The sequence below is a fragment of the Monodon monoceros genome, unplaced genomic scaffold (assembly GCF_005190385.1).
Source record: "Monodon monoceros isolate NGI ecotype Baffin Bay Population unplaced genomic scaffold, NGI_Narwhal_1 Super_Scaffold_4, whole genome shotgun sequence".
Lineage (NCBI taxonomy): Eukaryota > Metazoa > Chordata > Mammalia > Artiodactyla > Monodontidae > Monodon > Monodon monoceros.
In genome coordinates, this window is record NW_021703781.1 from 19,252,367 (window position 1) to 19,275,061 (window position 22,695).

Here is a 22,695-nt window from a genome sequence, read left to right on the forward strand (position 1 = left end):
GCCACCAGGGAAGCCCCAGTGTAGCATTGTTTTTTAACAGTAATAGAAACTCGTCATAGTAGAAGACTCAGAGGAGTGGTTAAATATACCGTGACCCATATACACAGTAGAAAACTATGCATCTGTAAGAACAGAATGAAATCTCTGTGTAATGACATGGAAAGATCTCCAAGCTGTTAAGTGGAAAAAGCAAAGTCCAGAATAGTGTATATATTACCTTTTGTGCAAAAAAGGAGGGAAATATGAATACTGATTCATATCTTTAAGCATATGCTTAAAGAAACGTAGAAGGTTACCAAAAAAACAAAAACAAAACAAAAACAAAAAACCAAACATGTGATTATCTGTGAGGGTAAGAACTAAGTAGAGGAACCGGGAAGAAGGGAGACTTTCTACTATGTGTATTTTATTTCATTTATTTATTTTTGGCTGCACAGCGTGGCATGTGGGATCTTAGTTCGCTGACCAGGGATCAAACCCACAGCCCCTGAATTGGAAGTGTGGAGTCTTAACCACTGGATGACGAGGCAAGTCCCTCTACTGCATGTATCTTAAAAACCATATGAAGCTATCGCATAGTCAAGAAAAATGAGTCAAGGAGAGATAAAAATGCAAAAAAACAAAACAAAGCCTGGAATTATCTATAAATTTGAAAGTATATCTAGGGAAGCCTATATGTTTAAAATGCTCCAAACACGATAATCAAGAGGTAGAAGCAACCCAAATGTCCACTGATGGATAAATGGATAAACAAAATGTGGTATATACATGCAGTGGAATAATATTCAGCCTTTAAAAGGAACGAAATTCTGACACATGCTACAACACGGATGAACCCTGAGGACATTATGATAAGTGAAATAAGCCACTTACAAAAGGACAAATACCGTATGATTCCACTTATATGGAAAATTCACAGAATTCATAAAATTCTGTCAAATTCACAGAGACAGAAAGTGATTGCCAGGGAAAGGAGAGAGTGGGAATTAGGGAATTGCTCATGGGTATAGAATTTGTTTTGCAAAATGAAAACGTTCTGGAGATGTGTTGCACACACTGTAAATATACTTAATACTTGTGAATTGTACATTAAAAGATAGTTAAGAAGGTGATTTTTATGTTATGTGTTTTTTACCACAATTAAAAAAGAGAGAGGAAAATAAAAAAAGAGAGGTAAAAAATGTCCCAAACAAATATAAAATACAAATCAGACAACAAAGCAGAAAATACAATTAACTCACAGTTCCATCTTCATTACTTCTAACAAAAGATACTAGAATGATACTTTTGTCTCTTCCTTGGTATTTGTCTACTGTATTAACTTCGACCATCCCAAGAGAAGAATGTGCCAATAAATCATTGATGACTTTTAACTGTTGCCGGTATGGTGCAATGATACCAATATCAGAGGGATTACAACCAGCCTAAACAGAAAAGAACACAATTTAAAGTGAAAAAATCCTGACTTTTGTTATTTAAGCTTTACTAAATTTATTAAATGTTTACATAATGTGCCCAATTGATGTTTATAATACATGTTCCTATCACAAGGAGTAAATACAATTATTGAGTTCACTCTAAGGCTATATCCACATTTCCTGAAATGAAATAATTTCCTCAAACATTGTTCCCTTGTTATTTAGAAGTTCATGGCAGTATAATGGTTTGTATGCCACCAAAACAGTGTTGCCATACCAAAAAAAGAAATACATTTTACTTTCTGCTATCCCTTACACCAGAGGTTTCCAATTGCCAATCATACTGACTTCAGCACTAAATTGAAACAATCAGAATTATCTGATGTTACAAAGTTATCCTAAATGGAAACTCAAAATGCCATTACTGTATAAAAAATTACGTCTTAGATAAATGTTCTCAAAATAAAAACAATCAGCCTTCATTCCTCTATCTTAATAAACAAAAGTTAACTTCAGATCTAAAGTTCCTTGCATTCTAATATTCTATTACTCTGCACCTTAATATTAATTAGCCCTCAAAATTAAATTCTATGTTACCTTAATAAAAATTGAGGTCAGGAAAACAACGAGTTTGGCTTCTGTTATATTACTGACACCTCCCTTTTCAACTTGTTCTGGTGCTGGAACCTAAATAGAAAAAATACGCATCCTGCTTGCAAAACAATCTCTGAAGTTAAGAGTACTGTCAGTACACAGGTGGCCATAGAGATGGTACTACCACATGTGGAAACAGATGAAAAATATCTTCATCTTAAAGTTGAAGGTAAAAGAATTAACAAAAATGAATGATATTAGTCACTTTCAGAAAGCCACCCAGAGGCAACCCATCTTAAACATGCTACATAGAGTTCAGACTAAAATCTCTATGAAAGCCGACCATACACTGGGCTTCACAAACTTTACTGTGTTACCCCCCATTTTATAGGAATCAAAGGTCAGAAGAGATGAGTAGCCTGCCCAAGCCTCACAATAAATCATGGCACTAGGATTCAAACTTAGATCTGGCTCTAATATCTGTGCCCTTTCCATTTTCTTGTTGATTTTCATACAAATAATGGAGCGATAAGGTTCCCCAGTTTCTACCATACCTAGCAGAACTTTCAAAGGATTGTTTTGCTCCTACATCATTCCTTAGTAACCTTGATTAATTTTAATACAACTTATTTGGAATCCTGATGCCAAGAAAGAGGAAATGTGAGTAGCAAAAAAGACTCTGAAATATCACTGGTGAGGTTAAAAAATGGTAAATTATAACTAATAAATTAGAGTTGTGGTTTATAAAAGCAGTCATTTGTGAGATCAGTTTATGTGACTAAATATCCCAGAGCCTAGGTGTTAATTCTTCATCCTGAAACACTAAGGCAATGTCCAAGAGAATGAAAATCCCACCATGGTACACACATGGTAAGGCCCTATTTTTAGCAACCAGCTGGCTCCACCCATCTTGATAACAAGAGATACACCTATTTTAGAATAACATGCATACATATAATTGGTCATTATATTTTTATTTGAACTTATATAGACTTCCAAATCAATAATGAGAAGCACTATATAAAACAAACTGTAGGAACATAGGGTCAAAACTTTGTTCTTAGTTCTCAGAAATAAGACTCAAGTCATTTAAAGTCCTTGTGCAGATTTTTTGTTTAATGACAGATTTGCAAAGAGATCTTTAGATGCATATGGTGGGGGGAGGAGATATATGGGAAATCTCTGTACTTTTAGCTCAGTTTTGCTGTGGACCTAAAACTGCTCTAGAAAATAAAGTCTGTTTTTTTAAAAAAGGTCATCAAAAGGACATCAGTTTATCCTATCTGCTGTCCATTTGTAAACCCAGACCTTTGACAATATCAATGCCAATTTCTTTTATCGGAAATGTAATTATACAGTTGAGTTCACTTTCTACCTTTCTGACTTCAAAAGTCAATTTTGACATCTATCAATCACCAGAATAAACCTCCCAAAGACAGTGAGTCTATAGAAAGAAAAGATTCTTTTGTGTTAAAGTACAAGAAGTACACTAGTTTTAACTGATAAGCTCTAAGGAAGCAATCGCTACTGAAAACTGAGGAATACAAATAACAGAGCAAAAGGAGAAAAACTAAAGAAAATGTTTGTTTTTTACCTTGTCTGTGTTAAGGAAACAAACAGGACTTTTTGGCTCGAAAACTTCAACAAGCCAAGGATTTTCAGAATAATCAGCATAAAACTCCAGTTCCAGCTTTACATCTTTAAAGTTAGGTAGGTTTATCACTGCATTGGCCACTTTGTCTGATCCACACTCCAGCTTTCCTTCGTATGTCAGTTTATTACTTAAGGACATAATTTTGCTAAGGGAATTACAAAATAATTTTAGTTTTAGTGATGAACACAAATACAAAAATCACTCGTAGCTGACACTGTTACAAATACCTGTTCATTCTGTACTGCACGGTTAACTGTACGACAGCATTCTTATTCTGTTCCAGCCTCTTGAATAAGCTTTCACTCATGCCAAGAGCTCTGTCAACAAATCCAGTTCAGGCTTATCAGTGTACTGAAACTGTCCCTTAAAAAGAACCTAGTTTAAAATTGAAACCTCAATGTCTGCTTACCTTGCTTCGCAGTTTAGTACCAGGGGAGGAAGCTGCTGATGATCCCCCACCAACACAAATCTCCGTGAAAAAAAAAGTGGCCCTAGGCAAACTGGTTGGCTAATTTGAGAGGCTTCATCCACTATACAAAAATCAAAAGTTTTACGAGAAAATATGGGATGGTTTACTCCCATACATGTTGTTGCAACTATAAGCTAAAAACAAATAGGGAAAATAGACCAGTTATTTAATATGTCCAAGAAATATACCTTGTTTTTCCCATTTTTGAAATTAAAAGATCAAAAAAGAACTCTTTGTCCCCCAAAACAGGAATCCCCCAATATGATTGCAGAAACACATAGAGCATAAAAAAAATTTTAATTTTTTACTATAAATTTTTAAAAATCAAGTTAATTTTCCAGACACTATAACAATGCTCAAATTTCGATATTTCAAAATGGAAATCGGAACCATTCAAGAGGCAGTAAGTTAATGAATTTATTTTTTTAACGTCAACCAGGACTTTACTTCTGGGAAGATGGAGTACTTTTCCCTACTCCTCCCACAAAGTACAATGAAAAACCCTGGACATTATATAAATATAAAACTATAAACATAAAGACTGAAAGGCGGAGAAAAGGTAGACCAGCTAGGAACCTTGGGACACGAGGAACACCACAGTTCCCTGGGTTTTCCTTTTGCCTCACATATCCCAGATTTGGAGCTGATAAGACTAGGAACACAGGAATGCCAATGTATGCAGACCAAAAGAAGTTCCAACAAAAGCCAAAAGAACAGGAAAGGGATAGCCTAGCAGACAGAAAACTTATACAATAATCACTCAACTCTAGCCAAACACCACATAAAAAACTATGGCCTCAATAGAAATAAAAAAAAAAAATAAATGGGACCTAATCAAATTTATAAGCTTTTTCACAGCACAGAAAACCATAAATAAAACAAAAAGACAACCTACAGACGGGGAGAAAATATCTGCAAATGATGCGAACAACAAGGGCTTAATTTCCAAAATATACAAACAGCTTATACAACTCAATAACAAAAAAACAAACAACCCAATCAAAAACTGGGCAGAAGGGACTTCCCTGGTGGTCCAGTGGTAAAGAATCCGCCATACAATGCAGGGGACACCGCATTGATCCCGGGTCAGGAAACTAAGATCCCACATGCTGAGGGGCAACTAAGCCCGCACGCTACAACTACTGAGCCCACGTGCCTCAACTTGAGAGCCTACGTGCCACAACTAGAAAGAAGACCGAACGCGGCAACTAGAGAGAAGCCCGCACACCACAACGAAGAGCCTGTGCGCCACAACGAAAGATCCCGCACACTGCAACGAAGATCCTGCATGTCACAACTAAGACTTGACACAGCTAAAAATAAATAAATAAGCTAATTAATTTTTTTAAAAAAAGAACTACATCTCCTTTATTAAAAAAAAAAAAAAAAGTGGGCAGAAGACCTAAACAGACATTTCTCTAAAGAAGACATACAGATGGCCAACAGGCACATGAAAAGATGCTCAACATCGCTAATTATTAGAGAAACACAAATCAAAACTACAACGAAGTACCACCACACAGATCAGAATAGACATCATTAAAAAGTCTACAAATAATAAATAATAAATGCTAGCGAGGGTGTGGAGAAAAGGAACCCCCCCCACACACACCATTGGTAGGAATGTAAATTGGTGCAGCCACTGTGGAGAATAGTATGGAGGTTCCTTTAAAAACTAAAAATGGAGTCACCATATGATCCAGCAATCCCACTCCTGGGCATATATCTGGAGAAAAGTCTATTTTGAAAACATACATCCACCCTTATGTTCATCGCAGCGCTATTTACAATAACCAAGACATGGAAACAACCTAAATATCCATCGACAGATGAATGGATAAAGATGTGGTATATGTATACAATGGAATATTACTCAGCCATAAAAAATGAAATAATGCCATCTGCAGCAACATGGATGGATCTAGATTTCATACTAAGTGAAGTAAGCCAGAAAGAGAGAAAGACAAATATCATATGATATCATTTACACGTGGAATCTAAAAAAATGATACAAATGAAATTATTTACAAAACAGAAACAGACTCACAGACATAGAAAACAAACTTACGGTTACCAAAGGGGAAAGGGTGGCTGGAGGGATAAATTAGGAGCGTAGGATTAACAGATATGCACTACTATATATAAAACAGAGAAATAACAAGGTCCTACTGTAGGCATAGGGAACTATATACAACATCCTGTAATAAACCATAAAGGAAAAGAAAAAAAAAAACACATGTTCAATCTAATAAAGATTTTAGAAACTCTAAAAAAACAAAAAATTATGGCCTTGCCCCCCTACCAATGCCAGCAAAGGTCAAGGGGGGATCCTAGACTTCCACCTGCCTGAGGCTGGAATAAGGCACCCCAATACCTTGCCAGGGTGGTGTCAGAGAGGTCAAGCCAGGATTTTCATCCCTCTTGGCTGGTAGTAACCCTCACCCGGCAATGTAGTGGAGACTGCGTGGGGAGCCTAGACTTCCTTCCACCCCTATCCAACAGTAATGAGAAGCCTGTCACCTTCTGCATTAAAAGAAGCCAAGTAAGGATCCTGGACTTCAGCTCCCAGCTGGCAATAATGAGGTGGCATACACTTTTGCCCTACCAGGGTAGTGTTAGAGAAGCGAGCTAAAACAGCAGTTTTAAATAACACAATACAAAAATGTTCAGATTTCATCAAAAATCACTCGTTATATATAGAACCAGAAATATCTCAAACTGAATGAATATAAGACAATCAATAGATGACAGTGATGTTAGAATTACATGACAAAGATTTTAAAGCAGCCATGATAAGAATGTTTCAATGAACAATTATGAACACACTTGAATGAAAAGAAAAAGATATAAAATCTCAAGAAAATAAAAGTCTTGGCAAAGAAACAGAAGGTAAAAAGAAGAACCAAATGGAAATTTTAGAACTGAAACTAGAATAATTAGAATTTTTAAATCATGGAATAGGCTCAACAGCAAGGGACAGAGAAAAGAATCAGTGAACAAAGACATAGAAAAATAGAAATTATACAGTCTGAATAACAGACAGAAATAGACTGAAAAAACAAAAACTACACAGAGCCTCATGGACCTGCAGGACATAAAGGATCCACCATTCATGTCTTCACAGTCCTAGCAGAAAAGAAAGAGGGAGGGGCTGAAAAAGCACTAGAAGAAATCATGGCTAAAAATGTCCCAAGTTTGGCAAGAGACATTAAGTCTATAGATTCAATAAGCTGGGAAAACTCCAAACATGATAGAAAAAAATCCACTACAAGACATATCATAATTAAAATTCTAAAAACTAAAGAAAAGAAAAAATTCTGAAAAGGAGCCCAGGTAAACACCACCTTGCTATAAGGAAAAACATTCCAATTCAAAGGTCAGCATATTTCTCATCAGAAACCACAGAAGCCAGAAGAAAATGGCAGAATATTTTCCCAGTATAAAAGAAAAGAATTACATATTTACCCAGAATCCTATAACTAGCAAAACTACCCTTCAGGAATGAAGGGGAAGTTGAGACATTCTCACTTTGTATATCACTATACACCTATCAGAATGGCCAAGATGAAAAATAGTTACCACCACCAAATGCTGACAAGGATCACTCACACTTTGCTGGTGGGAATGTAAAATGTTATAGCTTCTTTAGAAAACAGTTTGGTAGATTTTTTTAAAACTAAACATGCAACTACCAAATGACTCAGACACTGGACCCCTGAGCATTGATCCCAGAGATATGAAGACTTACGTTCACACAAAACCCTATACATGAATGTCTATAGCAGCTTTATTCGTAATAGCCCAAAACTGCAAACAATCCAGATGTTTTCCAATGGGTGAATGGTTAAACAAATTGTGGCGCATCCATACTATAGAACAATACTCACCAATAAAAAGGAGCAAACTACTGATTGATACATGTAACAATCTGAATCTACAGAGCATCAGGCTAAGTGAAAAACACCAATCCCAAAAGATTACATACTGTATGTGAAACCAAGCAGGACCTTGTGGGGCCCTCCTAGGAACAAAAGCCTTTCTGGGTCCCCCATTTCTTATTTGAAGGATAAAGGCTTCAGCCTCCTCGATCTTCCCAGAGTTCCAAAGGGCATATTCAAACAGCTACTAATCAGGGAAATAGGGGATGCAGAAACAAAGGAGGAACAATCAAGAAACTATAGTGCAGGGATTAAAGAAGGATCCTGGTTCTTCCTCAAGGAATATAGGTTACAAATATCTTTGAGTTCTTTTTTTTTTTTAATTTTTAGTGCAGTATAGTTGATTTACAATGTTGTGTTCATTTCTGCTGTACAGCAAAGTGAATCAGTTATACATATATCCACTGTTTTTTAGATTCTTTTCCCATATAGGCCATTACAGAGTATTGGGTTCCCTGTGCTATACAGTAGGTCCTTATTAGTCACCTATTTTATATATAGTAGTATGTATATGTCAATCCCATCTCCCAATTTGTCCCTCCCCCACTCCCTTGAGGTCTTCTGCAGGAAATAAGGCCGGCACCCAGGTGGAGGATAGTAACTTCAGGCTGAGCACAAGATTCCTGGAGCACCACCCTGTTACCTCACCACCAACCAACCAGAAGAAAGATACACACCCTGCAGCCCTCACCCCAAATTTTGCCTATAAAAACTTCTCCCTGAAAAGAGTTTGAGGTTTTTGAGCACGAGCTGCCTGGTCTCCTTGCTTGGCCCTGCAATAAACATTTCTCTGCTCCAAACTCTGATGTTTCAGTTTGTTTGGGCTCACTGTGTGTCTGGCACACGAACTTTTGTTTGATAACATATATTTCCACTTACATAACATTCTTGAAACGACAAAACTGTAGAAATGGAAAACAGAAAAGTTGTTATCAGGGGTCAAGGAATGAGTAGGCAGGAAAGAAGTGGGCATAGTTATAAAAGTACAACGAGAGTGATCCTTGTGGTAATGGAACTATTCTGTATGTAGACTGTATCACTGTCAATATCCTTGTGATATTTTACTTTAGTTTTGTAAAATGTTACTACTGGGCAAAGGGTATACATAATCTCCCTGTATTATTTCTGACTACTGTATGTGAATCTATAATTACCTCAAAATAAAAACTTTTAATTTAAAAAAGTAAATCAGACATACATCTTAGCCACTTCAAAATTTTTCAATAATTGGGATAGATATTAGACAAAAGAGTTGTAAGAATAGTCTATTAAAATCTATTTTAGATAATTTTTAAGACAAAAATATCAGTTAAGACTTTCCAGTAAAAATACATACAGACAATAAATAAAAATTAGGTTCTATATCAAAGCCTAAAAATACCTATCACAAGACTATTCATATACCATTACGTCTAATACAAACTCACTAAAAAATCCTGATTATTAGTTTTCTAGGTGTGACACTATAATATAATAAGAAATACACATTTGGTCTTCCTTCTGGTTCTTGACCCAGAGCTCCTAAAACCCTTGGAATTCCCTGATTGCTGGGGTGAGGGGAACATCTTTCGTTATTCATAAGTCCCTTTTAATCATACCTGAGTTTATGCTAATGAGCTGACTTTCTTGAGTTCTGTGAGCCATTCTAGCAAATTATAGAATCCAAGGAGGAGGACACAGGAACCCCCAAGCTGGGCACAGGAGGTTTGAACTCGCAATTGAGAACTGAAGTAGGGGGCAGTCTTGTGGGACTGAGTCCTTAACCTGTGGAGTCTGCACTAACTCCACGTAGTCAGTGTCAGAAGTGTGAGTAGACAGAAATAGAGTTTTCTTTTACTAGGATATTTTAAACTAGAAGATGGGAGCCCTGAATAATAAACCAGAAACCGTATTTCAGTTCAGAAGCAAAGAACAAACTATAAACTCATAAACTGGTCCTGTGGTTTATATAAATTTATCAGGTGCAAATTTGGTCAATGCAATTAAATTTCCCAACGTACCATTTCTCCCCTCATTCTGGCTACAAAAATTACTGTCAGTATTATTATACAATAATTGTACTTACTTGACTATTGTAGAGTTCTTCTAGAAGAGCTAAGGATCTAATGGATTTTGATCTGCAAATATCCTCCTCTGTAAATTTCTGGATATCTGGATGTACCTTCTGAGTCTGACCCAAGCGCAAAAATCCAATTTTAAACTTTGCTAACTTCAAAAGAATATTGTCAACAGCCGAGTGTGTATAGCTGGTCAACAAAACACTAAAACCACAGGCATAGAGAATTCTTACCTAATAATGAATAAAAGAAAGGAAAACAGCATTACTTTTAACTCCCAGTAATTTTTAACATTTATATTTTTTGAATAGAATTAGAAAACTTAATAGGAAGCATATCTAAGAGCTGAGCCAAGTAACTTTTTAAAAAACTATATAGCCAAAATGTTTTATGAAAAAAACATGGCATTATTATGTTATTAATGATATGTTAATAATACATTATGTCATAATAAAATTGAATACAAATACACTTTGACTAGTGCCTGGCACACAGTATCAGTCAATAAATATTTGCTGCCATCATTATGATTTATTCTAAGACTGCTCAGTAATTTACTGACATGAAAAAAAAATTCAAGAAAACTCTATTTCAACCGCCTCTGTACAACTTATCATTTTTTAAAGGGAAGGAAAACATACATGTAACAACAACAGCAAGAGATTTTAGACAATCTTACATGCAAGATATCTACAAGGTGATCACAACTATTGGTAATTTAGGTTTTCTATTTCTCATGTCACTTTTAGTTTGAAATAAAGGCATTTTGACTTAAAATTCAGCCCTTTTTATATCCAATATCACATTCTTTGAACCAAGGAGAAGCTGATTTAAATATTCAGTTTCTAAGCAAAAGAATAATAACCTTACAAGAGTACATATTGTAGTTGTTTTTCCTGTTCCAGGCATACCCACGATGAGGGTGTAGTCTTTTGAAAGAAGTACTTTTTTCATGGCTTGCCTTTGAGGCTTATTCAAACCTACATTTAAATTTAAAAATAACAGGAAAAAGAGTGTTGAATTTCACTGAGCACCTTAACTATTTTACAAGAAAAGCTGACTCTATTCTAGTCTGTTCTTCAATACATCTTTTCAAAGTAAGGAAATATCATGGTGACCGTAAAGGTCACAGGTAAACTAATTCCAAAGAGATGCTGTCTAAAAGTTGTAATTACAAGTTTATAAATTATTAAAGGACTTCCCTGGTGGCGCAGTGGTTAAGAATCCGCCTGCCAATGCAGGGGACACGGGTTCAAGCCCTGGTCTGGGAAGATCCTACATGACGCGGAGCAACTAAGCCCATGCACCACAGCTACTGAGCCTGTGCTCTAGAGCTCACGAGCCACAACTACTGAGCCCATGTGCCACAACTACTGAAGCCCAGGTGCCTAGAGCCCATGCTCCGCAACAAGAGAAGACACAGCAATGAGAAGCCCATGCACCGCAACAAAGAGTAGCCCCCAGCTAGCCGCAGCTAGAGAAAGCCTGTGTGCAGCAACAATAGACCCAACTCAGCCAAAAATAAATAAATAAATTTATTTTTTTTAAAAAGTATTAAAATGCTAGACTATAATATAGATTAAATTATAAATAGAACCAAGAAAAATTAATGGATGCAGACACGCTGATTATAACATACCTTTTAGAATGCAGGCAACTGTGTCCTTTGCATCATGTGGAAGAACAGAACTGAGGTAGGATATAAACTGCGGTTCGCGAAAGTCAATGATTAAATCTCGAAGTTTTTGACTGAAAAGAAAAAAAAAGCTTTTTTTTTACTCCATGTTCCTTAGGAAAGTGGAGCAAAATTCAGATTCATTTATTGTTACAAACCTGGCATAAGTATTTTCCATCAGTTTAGAAAGATTTCCTAATGGGGTATCTATATTACAATGTTTTTCTTCCTGGTCCAATCTGAACAAAGTTGATTCTGGGAGTCCTGACAAGTTCCTAAAACAGAAAACAGACGTACATGAATGTTTTTCATTTAACATAGTCAGTGGGTCTGTATAAGAAATACGCTGCTGTCTGCTAAAAGAGTAAATGAGCCAGAATTGCTATTAAAATGGCTACCAGCCCCTAATACATACTTGCCAACCAGAGACAAGATGAGGCCCTGGATTGGTGGGAAAAGGGAGAAGGGGAAGGCACAAGGCACCAAAGTCAAAGCAGTTAATAATCGGGAACCTACAACATTTGCTAACAACTCACTTGGACCTGGGCAAGTTCGACCTGGGCAATTCAGCCTGGGCTCACCACCCCAGAAGGATCCTAAGCATACGGCTCCTCCCTCCTCCAGCCTGGAGTACAGGTCTCTTTCCCGACAGCTTCTCCCACTCCTCTATCAGCCCCTAAACCATGTTCCCTAGGTCCCCTCCCTGGTCCTGTGTACTCTTCTTTCTTGTCATTTTTCCTCTGGTCCCATGCCCCCACATGGGTCTAAATCCCAACTCTACATCTTCAGGCCTGACCTCACATTCCTCTCCCACCCTGTTTCTCACCCAAGCTTCAGGTTTGGATATCCAGCAAGCAGCAAGATATTTATTTCCACTTAGTTAAAACCCAGGCTATGAAAGTTCAATTTTTCAAAACTGAACAACTCTTTATTCCTGCTGAACCCGATCCTTCTTCTGTGGTCCTGACCTCAATTAATGGCTCTTGCATCCACACAGCTGTCTTGATCCTTCCCTCTCCCTCACTCTCTTCCAACCCTGCACACTCGATCAGGATCCCATGTCAGACAGTTTTACTTTCTAAATACTTCTCAAAGTCATTCCACCTTCTCTGTCAAAACTACCCTGCCCTCAATCACCTCAAGCCTGGGCCACTACAACAGATGCCTGACTTCTCGGCTTTCAGTTTTGCCTCCATTAATTAACTCTATTCTCCACAGTGCATCCACAAAAAAATGCAAATCTGATTATTATCATTCTTCTGTTTAAAACTCTTCAGTACATCTGAAAAAGTAAAGTCAAAACTTCTTAATATGGTACATAAGACCTTCTATGACCTGACCTCTCCAATCATTCCCTTCTTTATCTTTTACATTCCAGAAACTAATTATTACCTGTACTTTCCTGAACACTCCACTTCATACCATCAGGTCTTTCCACACCCTGTTCCCTCTGTTTGATATACTCCTCTCACACTGCTTCATCAGGCTAATTTATTCACCCACAGGGTGAAGATCTGGAATGACCTTTTTCACAAAGCCTTCCCTGAGCCTCCTAAAACTGGGTTAAATGCCTCTCCTCTGTGTTCCCATCAATCCAAACACTTGTCATATTAGACCAAAAACATATTTATTTATTTGTTACCCACAAGACTATGAGTTCCTCAAGGGTTTACAAAGCACGTAATACATGTTAGGTGCCAAATAAACACCTCAAAGGACTGACTGCAGGGATTCCTAAGAAACAACAGAAATATCACAGCTGATACTCCAATATCATGAAAGCTAGGCTAAGACTGGTTATGGCTTAACTAGGATTACTGATTAGCAGAGAGCAAGCCTGGACATTTCCACTGCATCCCAATTACTGATCTCCATCCACTAAGAAATGTGACGCATGCCAGCACTTAAATGCAAGAAAGGCTGGGGGTCCACGAAGAAGGGAATATGGATTTTTTTTTTTTTTTTTTTTTGCGGTACGCGGGCCTCTCACTGTTGTGGCCTCTCCCGTTGCGGAGCACAGCCTCCGGACACGCAGGGTCAGTGGCCATGGCTCACAGGCCCAGCCATTCTGCGGCATGTGGGATCTTCCCAGACCGAGGCACGAACCTGTGTCCCCTGCATCGGCAGGCGGACTCTCAACCACTGCGCCACCAGGGAAGCCTGGGAATATGGATATTAACAAATATGGATATTAGTTTCTACCACAAATTTTCATACCGACTTTTCTATTTAATTAATATTATTAAATTAACTCACTTTGTTTTAACTTATACTTTATAAATATAAAGTATTTACAACTATAAATGGAAAAAAGCATCTTCTTTAAAAAAAGGAGGGCTTCCCTGGTGGTACAGTGGTTAAGAATCCACCTGCCAACGCAGGGGACACGGGTTCAATCCCTGATCTGGGAAGATCCCACATGCCACGAAGCAACTAAGCCCGTGTGCCACAATTACTGAGCCTGCGCTCTAGAGCCCGCGTGCCACAACTACTGAAGCCCACGCACCTAGAGCCCGTGCTTCGCCACAAGAGAAGCTACCGCAATGAGAAGCCCACACGCCGCAACTAGAGAAAGCCCACACGCAGCAACAAAGACCCAACGCAGATAAAAAATAATAAAAATAATAACAATAATAAAATTATAAAAATAAGATATTTAAAAAAAAGGAGAGAATGAAACGGTGAGTGCCCAGAGTGCTAAGAAGGAGAAATAAGCTTTACAGTCAACACAGGGCATCTGTCCTGCCTGCTGTACACATGGTTGTGAGAATCTGATAAGATTACGTCCACATTAGCACTATGGAATGTAATGTATTAAACAAAAGTTTAGCAGTTGGATAATTGCTAAATGCCACTGAACTCTAAATTTAAAATGGTTAATGGTTAATTTTATGTTATGTGAATTTTATCTAAAATTTTTTTAAAAGGCATGGAGTACTGGTACATGCCACTACATGAAGACGAACCTCAAAAACAGTACGCTAAGTGAAAAAAGCCAGTCACAAAAGACCACATATTGTATGATCCCATTTATGTGAAATGTTCAGAAGAGGCAAATCTATAAAGAGAGAAAGGGAATTGGTGGTTGCCTAGGGCAGGGGGAGTGACTACAGGATACAGGGAGTCTTTTGAGGGTGATGAATATGGTCCAAAATTGATTTTAGTGCTGACTGCATAGCTCTGTGAATATACTAAACATCACTGAATTATACACTTTAAATGGATGAACCATATGGTATATGTTTACATATCAATAAAGCTTTACCCCCCCCACCCAAAAAGGGAACATTTCATTACCTGTCTAATAAACAGGTTACAGTTGTCATGTTAATCTCCTTCATGTACCCCCTAGACAAAGCAAACAATGTCCTCTCTTCTCCACTTAAAATAATTCTGTCACCTGCCATTAGGTTTGTGACAGGCATGACACCATTTTTATGTTGGAAATTATGTAAATATTGTCCATCACAAACTGTCTTTACATGTTCTGTTCTAATCAGGTTCCCAATGCAGCTGCCACTCTCCTCCCTATGAGAGAGAAAGAAAAAGAGAAATTAGTTTTAAAATAATCTCTCAGGACTTCCCTGGCAGTCCAGTGGTTAAGACTCATGCTTCCACTGCAGGGGGCACAGGTTTGATCCCTGGTCGGGGAACTAAGATCCCGCATGCATTCAACAAGGCCAAAAAAAAAAAAAGAAAATCTCTCATCACCAGATCTCTAGACAGGTGCTAGGGAGCACCTCCCTTGTTGCACCCACAGTCTGGGATTTGTTTTTGTTAAATATTTATTTATTTATTTGGCTTCATCAGGTCTTAGTTGTGACACGCGGGCTCTAGAGTGCTCAGGCTTAGTTGTCCTGAGGCATGTGGGATCTTAGTTCCCAGACCAGGGATTGAACCCAAATCCCCTGCGTTGGAAGGCGAATTCTTAACCACTGGACCACCAGGGAAGTCCCTGAGATTTCTGAACAACTTGCATATCAGCACTTTGATTCTTGACTGACACCCCACCTCCTGTGCTGATACACATATAACACTACAGAAGACAAATCGTAGTAACCTGACTCTGAACCTGAAGTGAAGAAAGTAGTAACGTATTTCTTTAGTGTTTATAAGAGAATTTATAATTATTGTTACTAAAACAATGGCAAGCAAATTGATAAGTCCACTGCCTTAGAAGTAAGCATTAAGCATTTACAGTCTCTCAGGCATTACTATTATACTAGAGAAGCTTGCTGGCGCGTACACTGAACGTATTCACTGTACTTATGTAGTCTGTTGAAAACGACAAACTTTCTCCACTGTAATGGTGCCTTGTGTTAAAGTCTAGTATTAAGGAAATAAAAATCTAAGGTCTAAAGTTACATTATTATCAATATTCATTCTGGAAAGAAAGAGATGGATCAAAAGCAACTAAATATTACATAAAGAAATATACTATTGCAAAGATATAGAAAGTTATAACTTTACAAGTAACTTGTAAAAGAACGGATCTCACAAAATACAATATTGACCCACTTTAGAAAATGTGAATCTCTATCAAAACTTACAAAAATAAAGACTTTCAAAATGCTAGTATTTAAAATATTAAGTAAAACTTCATTAATTTCCACTGTACCAATACGCTAAAATTCACCTTATGATATACTCAAGTTTATAGTCTTTTCACTGATGAAAAAGGATTTAATTTCACTAGTAATTTTTTAAGTAAGATTTCTTGAGGTTTATTTATTTACGTATTTGTGTATTTATCTATTTTGGCGGTGCCACATGGCATGCGGGATCTTAGTCGTCCGCCCGCCCCACACCCTAAGGAGTGGAAGCGCAGAGTCTTAACCACTGGACCGCCAGAGAAGTCCCGAGGTATATTTAATCTACTGAAAATAACAATGGTGCTCTACTTACAAACAATTCACTGACAGCCATCTGGAGTTGGCATGAATATACGAAACTGCATGGCTTTAACATGCTACATAACCTCTATTTGTCATGAATTACAAATTTCATACCACTGGCTAATCCAAATTACTGAAGTTTTACTGTATTAAATGGACCACTTACATATCTGAAGCAGGCGTTAACCATATAGTTTGGTAATTTTTTTTATTATGCTTTGACTGTGACTCCAGGGTTAACATAAGACACCAAAGGCTGAAATACTCTAAGTGTGTAAGTTTTAGATGCTGGGTTTCTTCTTTTATTTTGGGCTGCATGCTGGTCGGGACTGAACTGTCATCCATCTGTTGTTCAACCGCTCTAAAGATAAAGCTCCAAGTCAGAGATGCATATGAAACATTTCACTGGCTGGTTATGAAATGAGGTATTTCTAAAATAAATACACATATATGATAATCATCATAACTTATAACCACAGCCCCTAATTTTCTTTTAAAGTCATTTCAACATTTCATAAGCCAAATGGCTTTTTACAAAACAAAATGCCCTAGAAACTCAATACTGCATTATTTTGCCTTGAATGACTGTTCCCCTAACAAGTGCTGAAGTTTCGTTATAGCCCAGTCTTCATTCCTATATGTAGCAAGTTTCGGCTTTTTGTAGGACTGCATTTCTCAAAATCACAGTATTTGTACATCCAGCTCTGTGCCATTAAGAAAGTCAACATAAAAACATGGAGAACCATGTGAAGTATCAATTTTGCTCAATATTAATTTTGAATTTTTATATAGAAACAAATACATTGTAGGATAGCATACAAAACATGGAGAGTAAAACTTAAGAGTTCAAAAATATATGCTTGTACTATAGGCCCAGATTTCCCATGGTTCATGGTCTCTGCCATTAAGAGATCTTTTGATACAATACAGTTGACCCTTGAATAACATGGGACTGAACTCTATGGGTCCACTTATACATGGACTTTTTTCAATAGTAAATACTACAGTACTAAATGATCTGAGGTTGGCTAAATACAGGAATGTGGAGGAATCTCATATATGGAGGGCCATCTGTAAGTTATACTAAGATTTTCAACTGCAGGGAGGGTTGCCACCCCCAACCCCAGTGTTGTTCAAGGGTCAACTGTACTTTTAAAACTCCTTTATGTGAATTTTCAGGCTGATTTAGAACTTCGGTTCTGATTTGATCTTGTTTCCTAGTCTGAATTTACATCTAACTACCTTCTTGTTTCCTCCAAAACTCTCACTGGCTATGAAGGTATAAATACATATGATTGCTTACAAGACAGCTAATAAACTTCCCATCTGTAGAAAAATAGACATATATAAATGAGACAAGTCTACTGAATCATATCAAAGTGTCTGGAAGAACAAAATTTCCCTATTTTGAACTACAAAAGGTTTGAAATTAAAACATCAACTAAGAAAGGGAAGATTTCTTGAAATATCATTTAAGAAAAGCTGTATTAACAATGCCTATACTACATCTTTCTTAAATAGGTTCCATAAGTTCTACAATTATTTCATTTCCCCAGGAACTATATGCAGCAAGATTAAAATATTCACTTTTGGAAAAAGTTTTAAAAGCATTCTATCTCTCCAAGGAAAGAGGCTTGTTATATAATATGAACTAGCTGTGCTTGGTTTTCTTTTTCTATTCCCTTTGTTTTAAATAACCAAAATGAAACCATCAATGCCAGACCAGCCAACAATGTAAAATCATTCTGAGTTGAATACTTACTTAACTGGAATTAATACTTTTGGAAGACAGTGTGTTTACCTGCTATAAAGAGCACAGTTGCCCATCTGTGAACAATATTTACAGGTTTGCTGTTCCTCAATTATTTGTGGCAAAGGAGCAAGCTTTGTCTTCTCCTCTCCAGTAGCAGATTTGTTAATACGGTGAAACAAAGAGAATGCCACCTGGTTTCTTAGCCTTAATAATTCTATGTGGGAAAAAAGGATGGGTGTTTTTTAAGAATTAAGTAAAGTTTATTATACATCTTTTCCATTATATATAACTTTCAGATTCAAAAACATAAAAAAGGAAAGAACAACATTCATATTTCCACTATACTAAAATAACCACTGATAACATTTTGGTATATTTCCTTCAATTTTTGTTCACTTGATAAGTTCTTTGAATAACCATGAATCTCATAAGTAGTAAATATTGTGAAGCTGGTGTTTTATTGGCTGAATGCTAAGGACAAATACAGCTATCTAGAGTGTCTTGAATGTAAGACAGCAAGTTTAAAATAAAGTTTTATATAGTAAAATATTTCTAATTTATTTTTTAATGTATAGTTGATTTACAATGTTGTGTTAATTTCCACTGTACAGCAAAATGATTCAGTTATACATATATATACATTCTTTTTCATATTCTTTTCCATTATGGTTTACCACAGGATACTGAATATAGTTCCATGTGCCATACAGTAGGACCTTATTGTTTATCCATTCTATATATAATACTTTGCATCTGCTAATCCCAAACTAAATGTCCATTGACAGATGACTACATAAAGAAGATGCGGGGCTTCCCTGGTGGCGCAGTGGTTAAGAATCCGCCTGCCAATACACGGGACACCCTGGTCCGGGAAGATCCCACGTGCCGCGGAGCAACTAAGCCCGTGCACCACAACTACTGAGCCTGCACTCTAGAGCCCACAAGCAACAACTACTGAGCCTGTGTGCCACAACTACTGAAGCCCGCGTGCCTAGAGCCCATGCTCCACAACAAGAGAAGCCACTGCAATGAGAAGCCCGTGCACCACAACAAACAGTAGCCCCCGCTCGCCGCAACTAGAGAAAGCCCGCACACAGCAACGGAGACCGAACACAGCCAAAAATAAATAAAATTAAAGAAGATGTGATACACATACACACACACACACACACACACACACATCCATCGAATACTACTCAGCCGTAAAAAAAGAATGAAATAATGCCATTTGCAGCAACATGGATGGACCTAGAAGTTATCATACTAAGTGAAGGGAGTCAGACAAAGAAAGACCAATACCGTATGATATCACTTACTGTGGAATCTAAAAATATGACCTAAATGAACTTATATAGCAAAAAGGTTAATAGTGTTTTCAACTATACAGTATATTGTTCAAATTCTTTTTTTTTTTTTTTTTTTGGCCACACTGCACGGCTTGCAGGATCCCAGTTCCCCGAAGAGGGATTGAACCCAGGCTCTCAGCAGTGCAAGCGGGGAGTTCTAATCACTAGATAACCAGGGAGTTCCCTAAAATTCTTTTTTTTAAAAAAGCACCACAACTTACCAATTACAACCTGTTTTAGGCCTAGCAATGACAGTGAGTGATTGTCAGGTATAAATGTGTGTCACCAAAAATTGAAGGAAAAAAACAACCAACAAAACCCAGAGAAGTAAAATTGAGAGAAAACAGCTCAACCTCTTTTATCGAGATGGTTGGCAGGTACAGGATACATCTGGCCGGTCTTCAGGTAGAGGAGCAGGCCAGCCTCTGGATCAGCTCTCCTCTCTTGGCTTAGCAGTGTGTACAGAACAAGCTGTGAAAACATGGTATATTTCATCAAATAAAACTTTAACTTTCTATATTTACATACATGTTTTGCAATCAATACATATTGTAATTTTAAAATCAAAAGGTGAATCAAGCTATTTCCATTTTGAAAATAACACGATCCAAATTTAGTAAAGGTAATACAATAAATTCAAAGTCAAATATTTAATTTCCACAAAACATAGTATATGCTTCTCAGTTTTACACAGACAAAAAAGAAATATTTAGAATTTTTCTTAGATGGTAAATAATCTCCAATAAGTTAAAGAGGGAAATTAATCAAGCTATGTTTTCCATTTTGAAGTTGTCTTCAGACAGTATTTTCCCTGTTTAAAATGAGTGGATTAAACACTAAAATGCATATTATTTATGTCATAGTTACTGTGACAACTAAATGAGACAAACTCTACTAACAGTTCACCGGGTTTTTTTCCAGAGCAGGAGGGAGCATTAAGTGCTTTAAGTTTATGTGGCGCTCTTCAGAGAAACCATCTAAGACAAGTTAGAAATAGTTCCTTTAGTTCATGGAAACACCTTAGCAGCAACATTTGAGCCTATGTAGCATGTTTGGGGATGTCTTCTTATAAGCACTCCATTTGTGTTGCCTGATACAGCATAAGTAACCAAATAAAACTTTTAAAAATTAAAATGAACTCATAAACGACAGGGTGAAGCCTTGGGGCTGTGGACCAAGGGAGTCAACCCAAACTAATGGTCCATCTATGTTAAGTTTTTCCCTTCACGGAAACTGAGGCAGAAGGAAGAGGATTCTGCTTCTGGGACTTATTAAAAGGAAAAAATATCTGAAATGAAATTCCCTTCATATTATGATAAAAGGAAGCCGGACTGCAATTTTACAACACTGTTATAATCCAACTATATCACAAGTGAAATAGGTTTCTGTGAGCTGGTTTAGAGATCACAGCTCCATATAATATTTTTCCTTTAGAAAATGTGTTTCAAGGGGACTTCCCTGGTGGTCCACTGGTTAAGACTCCACACTCCCAATGCAAGGGGCACCGGTTTGATCCCTGATCAGGGAACAGAGATTCCACATCCCATGCAGCATGGCCAAAAAAAAAAAAAACAAGAAAATGTTTCTAACGTCACATTACTGACTTAGAAATGAATTTTTAGAATACAATCCATTTATAAAATAAAGATCTTCCTTAACTAAAGTTAGTTTATGACATAAACTTTTTCTGTATTACCAAAGTGAGAAGTCAAACCTCCTAAAAGGTATATGTATACATATAGCTGATTCACTTTGTTATACAGCAGAAACTAACACAACAATGTAATATACTCCAATAAAGATGTTAAAATATATATATATACATAACAAAAAAGGAAGTGATTTAAAACCTTTAATGAAAAATTATACCTGGATTTAATATTCTTTTGCTTATGCACTAGTAATTATATTCATTAAAGTTTTAATTTGAAGAAAAAAAAAATTCCTAAAAGGGGAGATCTATGTCTTTCCTCATCCACAATATCTATCTATTTACCTATCTATCTATCTATGTATATATCTCAATGAATTACTATAATTATTCTTTCAATGTCTCCTTGTTTCTTACTCAATGAATATGCAATATGCACTCCAATATATTTGTTTGAGCCTTGTCCAAATCATTTTTCCTGTTTTTAAATATGATAAACACCACTGTATTCTTAAAAGTTCTTCTTCCAGCTTCTATTCTTGCAAAGATAAAAGTTCCAGAGCTTCCCTGGTGGCGCAGTGGTTGAGAGTCCGCCTGCCGATGCAGGGGATGCGGGTTCGTGCCCCGGTCCGGGAAGATCCCACGTGCCGCAGAGCGGCTGGGCCCGTGAGCCATGGCCGCTGAGCCTGTGTGTCCGGAGCCTGTGCTCCGCAGCGGGAGAGGCCACAACAGTGAGAGGGCCGCGTACCGCAAAAAACAAAACAAAACAAAGATAAAAGTTCCAACTGAACAAAATTAAATACAGTAATATTCTTTGCCTTGAAGGCACTACAATTTACAGCAGTGGCCTTAGAAGAAAGGTCTTTAAATCTAGACCACTTTAGATGCTGAAATGCTTTTGTATTTCTCTTCCTTTTAGCATTCAGAAGTGATTTCAAACAAACTTGTCCTTAAAAACACAAGTAAAAATTTTCAGCCTCACGTACACAAAACACATTTCTTCAAATCTTTGACTTCAAAATAGCTTTTCTTGGGCTTCCCTGGTGGTGCAGAGGTTAAGAATCCACCTGCCAATGTAGGCAACACAGGTTCGAGCCCTGGTCCGGGAAGATCCCACATGCTGCAGAGCAACTAAGCCCGGGCGCTACAACTACTGAGCCTGCACTCTAGGGCCCGCGAGCCACAGCTATTGAGCTCATGCACCACAACTACTGAAGCCTGCGCGCCTAGAGCCCGTGCTCCACA

At 37.3% G+C, this 22,695-nt stretch overlaps 1 protein-coding gene across 2 annotated transcripts in view; it reads right to left on the minus strand.

Moving 5' to 3' along the window:
- DNA2 (DNA replication helicase/nuclease 2) overlaps positions 1-22,695 on the minus strand; it is a 58,224-nt gene that overhangs the window by 2,807 nt on the left and 32,722 nt on the right. For both annotated transcript variants that reach the window (XM_029245063.1, XM_029245062.1), the window contains exons 7-19: positions 20,153-20,270; positions 18,502-18,667; positions 16,867-17,061; positions 15,103-15,333; positions 11,964-12,080; positions 11,770-11,879; positions 11,001-11,110; positions 10,139-10,363; positions 4,076-4,269; positions 3,894-3,983; positions 3,607-3,811; positions 2,016-2,105; positions 1,242-1,424 (exon numbers count right to left, since the gene is read on the minus strand). In XM_029245063.1, the coding sequence (XP_029100896.1) occupies positions 1,242-1,424; positions 2,016-2,105; positions 3,607-3,811; positions 3,894-3,983; positions 4,076-4,269; positions 10,139-10,363; positions 11,001-11,110; positions 11,770-11,879; positions 11,964-12,080; positions 15,103-15,333; positions 16,867-17,061; positions 18,502-18,667; positions 20,153-20,270 (2,034 nt within the window). The remainder of the gene's footprint in view (positions 1-1,241; positions 1,425-2,015; positions 2,106-3,606; positions 3,812-3,893; positions 3,984-4,075; positions 4,270-10,138; positions 10,364-11,000; positions 11,111-11,769; positions 11,880-11,963; positions 12,081-15,102; positions 15,334-16,866; positions 17,062-18,501; positions 18,668-20,152; positions 20,271-22,695) is intronic.